This window comes from Myotis myotis, unplaced genomic scaffold (genome assembly GCF_014108235.1).
Source record: "Myotis myotis isolate mMyoMyo1 unplaced genomic scaffold, mMyoMyo1.p scaffold_m19_p_1, whole genome shotgun sequence".
In the NCBI taxonomy this organism is placed as follows: domain Eukaryota; kingdom Metazoa; phylum Chordata; class Mammalia; order Chiroptera; family Vespertilionidae; genus Myotis; species Myotis myotis.
In genome coordinates this window covers 26,361,380-26,374,832 of record NW_023416313.1, presented here as the reverse complement: position 1 = coordinate 26,374,832, position 13,453 = coordinate 26,361,380, and the positions used below count along the sequence as shown (strand labels likewise).

At 40.8% G+C, this 13,453-nt stretch overlaps 1 protein-coding gene across 4 annotated transcripts in view; it reads right to left on the bottom strand.

The window, feature by feature from the left end:
- Window positions 1-13,453, bottom strand: part of SLC30A9 (solute carrier family 30 member 9) — a 77,997-nt gene that overhangs the window by 20,245 nt on the left and 44,299 nt on the right. For all 4 annotated transcript variants that reach the window (XM_036332516.1, XM_036332500.1, XM_036332490.1 and 1 more), the window contains exons 12-15: window positions 8,721-8,760; window positions 7,005-7,076; window positions 6,333-6,440; window positions 3,212-3,377 (exon numbers count right to left, since the gene is read on the bottom strand). In XM_036332516.1, coding sequence (XP_036188409.1) covers window positions 3,212-3,377; window positions 6,333-6,440; window positions 7,005-7,076; window positions 8,721-8,760 — 386 coding nt within the window. The remainder of the gene's footprint in view (window positions 1-3,211; window positions 3,378-6,332; window positions 6,441-7,004; window positions 7,077-8,720; window positions 8,761-13,453) is intronic.

Here is a 13,453-nt window from a genome sequence, read left to right as displayed (position 1 = left end):
TTCAGATACCACTTGTTCTGATCGATGGCACACGCACTTTCTGAGCAGCACTTCAAAACATACGAATAAGTGGAAAATTGAGTCTCTGAATGGTTTGCCTCAAAACAAGAAAAGTTCTATTGGGACGGTATCCACAAATTACCTGGAAGTGGGGGGAATGTGTAGCTAGCGATGGACATTACTTTGAATAAAGCACTTTTGATGTTTCTCTTGAAATTATCGTGTTTTCTTTGATTACAAAATCTGCCATTATTAACCAGTACACCTAGTAACTAGACAATAAGATTAACTAGAAAATAGAAGACTTAAACACTATAAATGAATTAAATCTAACAGACATCTATACAACATTATCCAAGATAGAGCATATGCTACGTCATAAGCCAATAAATTTAAAGAACATGTTCTCAGACCAAAATGAAATAAAGTAAGAAATCAATAACACACAGACATCTGGGAAACTCACAAATACATGGAAATTAAGACACTTATAAATCACCAATGCTAAAGAAGAAATCAAAAGTGAGATTAGAAAATTATTTGAAATGATTGAAAATGAAGCCACAAAATACCAAAATTTATAGGATTCAGCAAAAGTAGAGCTTGGAAGGAAATTTATAACTGTAAAAGCTTATGTTAAGAAGAAAGACAGCAAATCAAAACTTAACCTACCATGATAAGAAATTTGGAAAAAGAGCAAACTAAACCTAAAGCAAGCAGAAAAAAGAAAATAATATAGATTAGAGCAAAAATTCATGAAATAGAAAATAGAAGAATAACAGAAAATGAATTCAACCAAAAGATGGTTTTCTAAAAAGATCAACAAACTGACAAACCTTTAGTTAGACCAACCAAGAAAAACGAGAGAAGACTCAAATTACTAGAATCAGCATTGAAAGGAGAGATATTGCTACTAAACATAAAGAAATAAAAGAACTACAAAGAAATACTATGAACTGTTTTTAGATAACTCAGAAGTAGTGGACAAATTCTTAGACACAAAGTACCAGAACTGACTCAAGAAGAAAAAGACAATCTGAAGAGATGTATAACAAGAAGAGATAGAATTAGTAATAAAATAAAAAAAAAAACTAGTCACACAGAAAAACCCATTCCCAGATGGCATCACTGCTGAATTCTACCAAACACTTAAAGAAGAAATACTACCAATTCTTCACAAACTCTTCCAAAAAATATAAAAGGAAACATTCCCTAACTTATTCTATAAGGTATTACCTTGATACCAAAATCAAAGATATCACAAGGAAAAGACATTAATATGGATTTTCTTACATTAAGTTACTAAGCCTAATACTTATTTTAAGAATGCTCAACTTCTTTTTTTTAATATATTTTTATTGATTTCAGAGAGGAAGGGGGAGGGAGAGAGAGACTGAAACATCAATGATGAGAGTGACTTTGGGTGGTGGGCACATGGCCTATATACAGATTTTGTAAATTAGTAACCCACACACGTAACCTGTATGTTCATGGAAACTAATGTCACCCCAATAAAATTTAAAATAAGGAAGAAGAAAAAACACATCAATGATGAGAGAGAATCATTGATTGCCTGCCTCCTGCACGCCCCCTACTGGGGATCGAGCCCACAACCCAAGCATGTGCCCTTGACCGGAATTGAACTTGGGACCCTTTAGTCCACAGAATGCTCAACTTCTGCTCTAGCTAGTTTGGCTCAGTAGATAGTGTTGGCACGAGGACTAAAGGGTCCCAGGTTCAATCCAGGTCAAGGGCACGTTCCTTGGTTCAGGCTTGATCCCCAGCCCTGGTCAGGGTGCTTGCAGGAGGCAACCAAGGGAGTGTCACTCTCACATTGATGTTTCTTTCTCTCTTTCTCTCCCCCTCCCTTCCACTCTTTCTAAAAATCAATGAAAAAATAGCTTCAGGTGAGGATTAACAACAACAAAAAGAATGCCCAATTTCTAATCTTGATCCATCTAGGTAACTATTTTTCAAGATTAAACATACAGGGCTTAATCACTCATTTGTTTTACCAATTCAGACATATAAGCCATTCTTAAAAGATTTAACTCAAAGAGTTTAATTATAACCCAGAAGAAAAATACACTCTTATTTTAAAGTTTAAAATTGGGATTTTAAAGGATTGTTCCTTCCACTTCACTCTGAAATCACACTGTGGCTGAATTTCACTGAAAAATACTATTAGAACTCTGTATCTTGCTCTAGCCAGTTTGGCTCAGGGGACAGAGTGTTGGCCTGAAGACTGAAGGGTCCCAAGACTGATTCCGGTCAAGGGCACATGCCCAGGTTGTGGACTCGATCCCCAGTAGGGGGCATGCAGGAGGCAGCTGATCAATGAGTCTCTCTCATCATTGATGTTTCTATCTCTCTCTCCCTCTCCCTTCCTCTCTGAAATCAATAAAAATATATTTTAAAAAAAATAGAACTCTGTATCTGATTCTCTCCCGTCTTTGTTCTTTATTCTTATACTAGTGGCCCGATGCACAAAAATTCGTGCAAGTGTAGGCCTTCCTTCCCCTGGCTGCTGGCACCAGCTTTCCTCTGGCAACCAGGACCCAGGCTTCCCTCCTCCGGCTGCCAGCAGGCATCCAGGACCCCGGGCCAGCTTCCCCTGGGCCGGCCACAGCGGCACCGGGGACCCTGGGCGGCTTTGCCCAGGCCCTGGCTTAGTTAGGAAGGACATCCAGAATGATGTCCAGAAGACATCTGGTCTGTCTGGTCTAATTAGCATATTACCCTTTTATTAGTATAGATAATTTAAAAGATAAAGATTATAAGGAAAAATTTAAAATAAACTAAAATAAGTTTATTTTCAAAGAGAATATAAATTATTTTAAATTTGGTAATCACTTCCCCATCATTAAAAATCTTCTTAAATTTAGTATATTCAATTTATAATACAAATATAAGGCAAATATAAATATGAAAGATCCACCCAAGTGGTTCCACATTAAGGAGGCAACTACTTTGCAAACTTCTGTTCCTTATTCTAAAAATTAAAGATACACAAAATTTAAAAGGAAACTTAAGGAGTTTCTTAAATGCTTTCACTTGCTAATTGTTGTAAGGTTGCAACTCTGAAAAGTAATAGATTAAAAAGTTCTGAAGGTTAGGAATCCAAAACCTCTTCTGGAAGTATTTACAAACCAAACATACCTATTTCTTAATGATTCTATGAACCTTAGCAGCAGCATAGGAATAAACTGACCTTACTGATGGGTCATTCTCCAGGAGTTCAGTAAGCCGCTGTACTTGTTCCGGCTGGATAGATCGCCCTAGCAGTGCTTCTGTGTTAGTGTAAATGAGGAATGCTGAGACAACACCTAATAAGGTGCCCACACCCAAAGAACCCAGGCTGTCATACAGTGGATTGCCTAAATAAAGCACATAACAAGTCAGTAAATTAACATTTTCTATTATTTCGATGAACTTTAGTGAGCAAAGAACATAATCAATAAATCAAGGGACTTCAAATTCATTCTGATTCCTTTAATGACTTTCTCCTGATAGATTTATTTACCTTACTACAAAATGGGAATGATACAACTTGCCTCATATTACATGGGAGTATAATGGGGTTTAATTATTTAAGATCTGTTTTTTGCATCTGGCCATTATATGGGTGAGGCTTCAGAGCATTTTCAGATTAGAGAATTTATATACATACTAGAGGCCTGATGCACGAAATTCATGCAAGGGCCTTGGCCCCAGCCCCTGCCCTCCGCCACCGTGATCGGGGGGCCCCACCTGCTGCGGCTTTGTCTGGAAGGAAGGACGTCCAGAAGGATGTCCAGTCTAATTAGCATATTATGCTTTTATTATAAATTAATAACATAATAAAGAGTCCATTTCTGTTAGCAGTATCAGTAGCACTTTTCCTATCCCAGGTTGACAAAATAATTGTAAGATCAAAAACTGAAATAACAATTTTTGTGTCTTATTCCTACCAAGGTTCTATGAGAAAATTATAAAAGCCATACAAAAACTTATATGGGTCACTCCTTTATCATTCAACCAAGGGTGATACATAGCTAATACTATTCTGGATACTAAAAAGAAAGTTTATTCATTGCTGCTCTGGGTATGTTTGAGCAGTGGTTCTCAAAGTATAGTCCTTTGACCATCAGCATCAGCATCACTTGACAACTTAGTAGAAATGAAAATTCTCAGGCCTTACCCTAGATCTTCTGAATCAAAAACTCTGAAGGTGGAGTCTAGGATTCTGTGTCTTCCTAACCTCCAGACAATTCTGATTCTAAAATTTGTTAGGGCTTAATTAATTCTCTTCCAAAACCAATGAGATGATTTATCATCTATAAATGTGTAGATTAATCTATATATTCTATATATACAAAAGCCTAAGAGACCATTATGACCAGTTGACTGAACAACCAGTTGCTATGACATGCACTGACCACCAGAGGGCAGATGCTCAATGCAGGAGCTTCCCCCTGGTGGTTAGTGCGCGCCCACAGCCAACCTTCTGTGGCCGGCCAACCTCCCATGGTCCCTCCCCATGGCCGGGCGGCCCTGATCAGGGCTGGGAGAGACAGTCCCAATTGGCCCCAATCACTGGCTGGATTGAGGGACCCCCCATCCGTGCACGAATTCATGCACTGGGCCTCTAGTATTTATGTAACAGACATCAATTAATTATTACAACACATGGCTTTTATAATTAGAGAAATCTTTATATTCTAAAGATTAAATTTAAGTCTCTTAATGCTTGATAAAACATATTTTACTAAAAAACTGAATTTACATACTAGTTTTACTAATATTTAGTCAAAAATGTAACACTGAAAAGTAAACTGACTTATCTGTACTGAAGTCTTAAAAATGATCCACTTGTGAATACAGTATAATGTACTAGGAGGCATATAATTATAGAGTTTGAAATAAAATATATTGCATTGCACTTTAGAAACTCAAATTTCGTCATTTTTATTTAAAAATAGCCCTGGCCGGTTTGGCTCAGTGGATAGAGCATTGGCCTGCAGACTCAAGGGTCGCAGGTTCGATTCTGGTCAGGGGCATGTGCCTTGGTTGCGGGCACATCCCCAGTGGGGGGGGAGGGGGTGCAGGAGGCAGCTGATCGATGTTTCTCTCTCATCAATGTTTCTAGCTCTCTATCCTTCTCCCTTTCTCTCTGTGGGAAATCAATGAAATATATTTTATAAAAAAAATAAAATAAAAAAATAAAAATAAAAATATATGTATATAAATAATCCTACAGAAGTCACAGAAATATTAGCTAAAAAATATTTTATTTATTTATTTATTGGCATGTTATTTAAATTTAAATGCATTAATTTAACTAATTAAAATTTAATTCATGTGAATACTCTTAAAACAAAAATTTTATGTTTGATTTGACTGGTTAACATTATAATATAAAAGAAAATAATCTATTAAAAGTTGACTTACTTGTCAAGTCACACTTTTCTTAAGCCTGAAATTTTGCTAAGTAATGATTTATGTCTAAAATGATATAGTTAACCAGAAAAACAATAAAACTTATAGAAATATTCTGGATCACAGTGAACATTAAAGAATGCTGGTTCAGACTTAAAATGTATATTCAAAATGAGAAAGACCTGTTCATATTTTAGAGTATTTTAAAAACACTGCAGAACTATGAGAGCTTATCACCTCAAATTATTTAAATATGCAAAAACAAATGGGTAAGAATGGAAGGAGTTCCATTCCAAGGCTCAGAAATTTGAGTCTTTGCATACTAAATGATTCTGATTTACATTCTGTCTTCTGATTCATCTGTATTGTACTGGCCTTTAAAACACTTAACTAGCTACTGAAATGAGGGTAGAACCAACTTGAGAGTCAAGGAAATAGGAAAGCAATAGTACTTATCATTGGGACTAACAGTGCAAAAGACAAATTAACAACAGCCACAATATATATTTATTTAGCACTCTAGAGTTTATTGAAGTTCTCTCTTGCATTATATTAATAAATTTGTCAGGTCACTAGGACAAATATCAATACTTCTATACGCAAAGAATAATTGTGTAACTTATGGTAAAGAATAATTGCGTAATTCATTAAGTCACAATTAGAAAGGTTTAGAGTATTACAGAAATGCACTATTAACAGCCTTCTTTATTTCTAAGAGAAATTCTTAACTCAGAGAAATTTTACACTTTTACTGACCAAATGTTTTATATAAATAAGTTAATAAGTTAGGGTAGTATAAAATTAGCATCTAACAATCTATCAGTTTAAAATTATTCAATGATGTAAAAGAAAATTTCCACATAGGATTATTTAAGTAGTACAAATAAATCACCTGTAATATAAGGAATATTTACCTGTTATAGAAGTAAGGCCCATACAAGTGGCTGCTATTGTCACTCCCAAGACTGCTGCAGTATCCTCCAACAATATAACATTTGTACTAGGATCACGACTTTCCATTACTTAATCATTGGGGAGAGATAAAAAAGAAACTTTCTGAAATCTCGATATTCTCAGATAACATTTTAATAAGTATCCATTTAAAATTAAGATATAAATGAAGATTAAAAATGTGTGAGATCCTACCAATGGACACGGACAACGGGGGGTGAGGGCATGAGCGGGGGGGGGGGGGGGGAGGGTAACGTGGGGACAAGGACACATATGTAATATCTTAATCAATAAAAAATATATTATAAAAAAAAAATGTGTGAGATCCTGATTTTAAAAACACTGCTCAGAGCAAACAATTTCTTGGCTTACATGTTCAAATTGTTTTTTTAAGTTATATAAGCATATACATAAATGCTGTAATTTACGTAAGTTAAATGCAAATATAAAGTATTCATGTTCAATTTACATTACATTTCTCTTTTTCAATGAACTGATACATATATAAGAGCCACACATAGGGAAGACACTGAGATATATTTTGTACATATCTATAAGGAACAAAGCAATAGTACTAGGCAATTTTAAGCAAATAATGGAGATAAAATAATACACCTGGTTTCTAAAGCACATACCATACTTGTAAAATGACATTCCTTTGGCCGCAGCACTCCTACGAAGTTCATTTACAGCAACAAGAAGTGTTGCTGAAAGAAAAGCATTCACATCAGCATAGGAGAAACTTCATGCCTCTCAACTTTAAAGATGGTATCTCAAAAGATAAATAAATATGTATAACACTTTAATGCCATGGTTGGAATTAAGAAAAAGTTCTGTATTAACTAGTCATTATCAAGGAACCAATTAATCATCAAACATAATGAATCCCATATTTCAAAACCATAGCAACTTAAATATCATTACCACAATAACAGCCGTACTTTATTGGACAGTTACTATTTGGCAGGCACCACACTAAGTAAGCATAGTCATTCTTGATCCTCCCAACCTTTTGAGGCAGGTAGTATTATCACCATTTTATAGACAAAGATGAACGAAATAGTATGCATAGAAAGTGACAACGTTTCAGAAGTAAACATACTATGAGTAAAGCAGTGAATTAGGCAGTTTCATACATGATAGTAGCACTTCTCTGTCATAATACTGCTATAGCTGAAACTTTCAGAAACTTTGATGTATTTGTATTACAAAAAATGACAGCCTTCTTTGATTAACATACTAAAACCTCATTTTTTTAGAACTCCGTATATAGTTATATTTTTATATTTCAAATGTTCTGAGTTTTATGATATGACTAGAGGACCTGTGCACAGATTCGTGCACTGGTGGGGGCGTGGCCTGTGGGGATGGGCCTGCTGTGGGAGCGCCGCTCATCCCAGTCAGCCAAGCGGCTGTGGACCCGCCCTCTGAGCAGCTGCTGAATGAGGAAATTAGTCTGAGCTGGTATTTCAGGGTAATGTCCTGGGTAAAGGTGTGTTCTGTGTCCTGGAGGAACCTGGCAGAGAGCTTTGCACCCCAAAGCCACTAGGTGAATGTCCTTGATGTATGATGCCAGGTCAGAGTCACCATTGGTATGTTCAGGGCAGCTGTGCTCCAGGATCCTCAGCCATCAGGACAGCCTACCCAGGGGGTCCACAGTCACGTCCCCTCTTGCAATCCGCCTATGCCAGTTCCCCGTGCTCTTTCTAGAACACACCCTAGAGGGCCTACATCAGCTGGTGGGGTCAGGCCAGAGTTTGGATTCTCTCAGGTATTTGATAGGTGTGGAGATTTGGACTCACCCTGGGCCTGCTAGAGGCTGCATCCTGGTCAGCCGAGCACACTGACCATCAGGGGGCAGCTCCTGCGTTAAGCGTCTGCGCCCCCTGGTGGTCACTGCGCGTCATAACAACTGGTCGACAGTCGTTCTGGTCATTCCACCGTTTGGTTGCTGGGCTTTTGTATATATAGACTAGAGGCCTGGTGCACGAAATTCATACACTCAGGATCCAGGAACCCTTGGGGGAATGTCTGACTGACAGCTTAGGCCCACTCCCCTAAGCCGGCAGTTGGACAGCTGGCAGTGTCTGCTCCTGGTGGCCACTGCGCATCACAGTGACCAGTTGTTCCACCTTTTGGTCAATTTGCATATTAGCCTTTTATTATATAGGAGGATACTCTAGAAGAAATAGCTTTTCTGTTGCCCCCACCCTTTACAGAAACAGCCACAGTACATCATATAGAGTTTACTCCTTAAAAGTAGACAAAGTTTAGATTCCTATTCCCAGTTTTTTTAATGAACTACTAAATATATTTTACTAAATTAAAAGAAATACTACGACAGTACATACCTCCTTCAGATAACAAGGATCCTGCTAAAATACAATATGCCTGAAAAATAAATATTAAAATAAAGCATAAATGAATATTTCACAAAAAATCAAAATTGTTCATACATAAAGTTTGTAATATTTAAAACGGAAACATGAATTTGAATTCATGCCAGATAAGGACCTTGATGGGGAAATAGTTCAAATGAGGAAAATGAGATAGGTGGTATCTTCACATGAGAAAACAGATAAAAGCTTAAAAATGTTATGGTCATCTCATTTTGTAATAATTAGAAGAGTGATATATATATTACTAGAGGCCTGATGCACGAAATTCATGCATGGGTAGGGTCCCTAGGCCTGACTGGCGATCAGGGCTGATCTGTGGGGCGATCGGCAGGGTGATCATGGGACCCTTGCTTGCACTTGCCTTGGCCAGCCTGGCACTGCCCGCTCAGCAGCTCTGCCCCCCACCACTGCCGCTGGTAGCCTCCCTCTGTGGTGCCAGGTTACCTCCCTCTGTGGGTCACCTCCCTCTGCGATGGGGGGGGCAGCACCAGCCCACACCCTCTGTGGGAGGCGACTGGCAGGGTGATCATGGGACAGTGCCAGCCCACTTGCCAGCCGGCCCCACCCCCCGCTGCCAGTCACTTGCCAGCCACCCCCGCCCATCACCTCCCTCTGCAGGGCAAATGGTGGGGTGATTGGGGGGCCCCTGCTGGCACCTGCCTTGGCTGGCCTGGGGCCTGCAGGCTAGGGGCAGCTCCTGCATTGAGCATCTGCCCCCTGGTGGTCAATGCACATCATAGCAACCAGTCATTCCACGGGTCATTCCGCTGTTCGATTTTCATAGTAGGCTTTTATTATATAGGAGTAGAGACCCATTGCATGAATTCGTGTACGGGTGGGGTCCCTTGGCCTGGCCGGCACTATTGGGGGACTGGCTCGTGGGAGGGGAGGGACCCCAGGAAGTAGGCCGGCTGGCCCCCCGATTAGGGCCATCCAGGGGCTGGCCTGGTGGGGGGTTGGGGGAGGCAGGGGCTGCAGGAGGTTGGCCAGCCAGCTGGGGGAGGTGGGGGGGTGGATCACGGGGGGGGGGGGGAGGGGCTGCGGGATGTTGGCTGTGGGAGCACACTGACCACCAGGGGGTAGCTCCTGTGTTGAGCATCTGGCCCCTGGTGGTCAGTGTGCATCATAGCGACTGATCGACCGGTCATTCTGGTCGTTCGGTTGTAATGTTCGCTTAGGCTTCTATATATATATAGAAATGTATACATGGGTGGGCAAAAGAAGGTTACATTTGTGAGTACACTACACAGAGTTTATTCCTGTATTATCTATTAACTAGGGGCCCGGTGCACAAAATTCGTGCACTGGGTGTGTGTGTGTGGGGGGGGAGTGTCCCTCAGCCCAGCCTGCCCCCTCTCACATACTGGGAGCCCTCAGGCGTTGACCCCCATCACCCTCCAATTGCAGGATCGGCCCCTTGCCCAGGCCTGACGCCTCTGACAGAGGTATCAGGCCTGGGCAGGGGACCCTCATATCCCCCCATCACTGGTTCTTCCCCCAGCCCAGGCCTGATGCCTCTGGCCCAGGTGTCAGGCCTGGGCAGGGGACCCCCAGACCCCTCCGATTGCTGGCTCTGCCCCTGGCCCAGGCCTGATGCCTCGGCCAGAGGCGTAGACCCCCATCACCCTCCGATCGCCTGATCGGCCCCTTGCCCAGGCCTGACGCCTCTGCCAGAGGTGTCAGGCTTGGACAGGGGACCCCCATCTCCCCCCGATCACTGGCTCTGACCCCCGCCCAGGCCTGAGGCCTCTGGCCCAGGAATCATGCCTGGGCAGGGGACCCCCATCTCCCTCTGATCGCTTGCTCCACCCCCCGCCCAAGCCTGACGCCTCTGACCCAGGCTTCAGGCCTGGGCAAGGGGACCATCATATCCCCCCAATCCCCGGCTCCGCCCCCCGCCCAGGCCTGATGCCTCGGCCAGAGGAGTTGACCCTCATCACCCTCCAATCACCAATCACCGGATCGGCCCCTTGACCAGGCCTGAGGCCTCCGGCAGAGGCGTCAGGCCTGGGCAGGGGACCCCCAGCTCCCCGCGGTTGCAGGCTCCGCCCCTGCCCAGGCCTGACACCTCTGGCCTAGGCATCCGGTCCGGGCAGCGGGGACCCGCAGTGGCAGCGGCCCCGCGATCATGGGCTTCGCTTTAGGCCCAGGCAAGGGACCCCTAGCTCCCGGGACTGCCAGCTTCGACCGTGCCCAGCTCCCATCGCTGGCTCCACCCCTACTTCCTGCTATCACTGGCCAGGGCAGCAAAGGTGCCTGATTCTCCGATCATGGCTGGGGGGCAGGGCAAAGGCGGACCCAGGGCCGCCTTTGCCCTGCCCCCCAGCTCTTAGCTCCCCACTGGGTTTCCGATCACTGTCAGTGGCAGGGGGCTTCTGCTTTCCCTTTAGCCTCCCTGCATTGTGCCTACATATGCAAATTAACCGCCATCTTGTTGGCAGTTAATTTGCATATAGCCCTGATTAGCCAATGAAAAGGGTAGCGCCGTACGCCAATTACCATTTTTCTCTTTTATTAGTGTAGATTATTATTTAATTTTCCATACATGCCCACCCCTATATATAATATAAGTTCTAGGTTATAAGTACCCCACATTCCAGAATGAGGTGCTATACCATTACAGAATGTATACCATGACCTAAGCTCAATTAATGATATAAAAGGTTAAAGTATTAATTAGTATAAAATTTTTGAAGTTCAAAATTAACACAAATTATTTGAAATCTGGGGTTGTGAATACCAGAGGCAGTAAGGTCCACTCCCATGCTCAAATAACTTCTGGATTTGTTTGGATGCCAATATAAAGAGAATCCTTTCTGAATTCTGATTCCAAAAGATAACTATAAGCAGTAATTTTTTTTGGTAACACTACTTTCCTTATAGTCCCAGGACATTCTTGGAATTAAATAAAGATCTCAGTAACTGTAATCCAAGGTATATAGAATTAAACTAGCAACACAAACTTTTAAAATTTTTAAATGAAATTCAAATCAATCATCTATACAATTTTTAACATTACCTTTTTTGGGCCCCTAAGCTTCCCTAAAATAGAGGTTGAAAATTTTGAACCCTGTTCAACACTTTCATAATTCTGTTAAGGAAACAGATTTCCAAAGGCTATGTGATTTGCTTGAGAACACAAAAATGATACCACAGTAAGAATTAGAACACACACACCAAAAAAAAAAATATTAGAACACAGACTTATTAGTTTCAATTCTAGAGTCTTTCCACTCAATCATGCTGCCAATCTGAAACATAGTAACTAAACTTCCTTGTAATTGTTTTAAATCCTTCTATCTCTTTCCAGAAAGGATTTAATAAAGGGAGACACCATATGTCCACCAAGATTCCAAAATAATACCTAATAAATATAAGCTGGTTTATGGTGTGCTGGATCTATTTTTTATAACAGTCACAGTCTAATGCAGTGGTTCTCAACCTTCCTAATGCCGCGATCCTGTAATACAGTTCCTCATGTTGTGGTGACCCCCAACCATTAAATTATTTTCGTTGCTACTTCATAACTGTAATTTTGCTACTGTTATGAATCGTAATGTAAATATCTGATATGCAGGATGTATTTTCATTGTTACAAATTGAACATAATTAAAGCATAGTGATTAATCACAAAAACAATATGTAATTATATATGTGTTTTCCGATGGTCTTAGGCGACCCCTGTGAAAGGGTCGTTCGACCCCCAAAGGGGTCGCGACCCACAGGTTGAGAACCGCATTTAGTTACTAAAAGAAGAGCTTCTAGAAGCTTTAAAACTTATACACACAATTGAAAATTTAATAATCAATCCCTAACTCCATAGCAATTAACTTCTTTGCTCTATAAAATAATATTGTACAAATTAGATGAATGCGAAGACAATAAGATAATTATAACATGGTCAAACCTCTGCAGAATGGAGGAAATACCCTTCTTCATTTTAATTATCTGAAATGTATTATAGTAAGAGACTAATCAGTAAGAACTATAGAAAAAGCCTAGTTTAATAGGGTGATTATTATGTAGGTATATAGGTGAAACAAGATATTAAAATGAGATGCACTCCAGTTGAGAACAAAGTAGGTTACAAGCACCCCACATTCCAAAACGAGGTGCCAATACCATTTATTCAAGCCTTGCATAGGTGGCCCATGCCTGATTTTACAACTCTTAGCTCCAAACCCACTAGCCCACATAAACACAACTGTGCTCATCAAGGGCACTGCCAAAGCAGGATAATTTCCTTGAAGTGCCCATGACAGAAGAAAACAAAAACCAAAAAACAGCTTTAAATCTCTACAAAGGAAACTGATGCAAAATGACATTGATGCCAAAAGGTAGTACTTTCTTGTCCCCTATTTTCAATGCTGCCGGAAGGCAACCTAGGGGTGGGAGAACATATACAGTGACTATGCTCCCCTTGCCCCATTCCTCCAGTATACCGGTAGCTTACCAGGATGGGGGAAATGAGAAGCTTTAACTTTATAACAATTTCAACATATGACTATTACATGGGACTGGATATTTTAAGTACTGATAGGTAATTGTTCTTGGGACTAAAAGTGAACAGAAGTCTTTCTTCTTATTTTTCAACAGAAATTAGAAAAATTAATGGGACTGCTCAATATTATAACTGTACCTACAAAGATGATCCTGTTCAACATCACTGAATCATGTATTCAGAA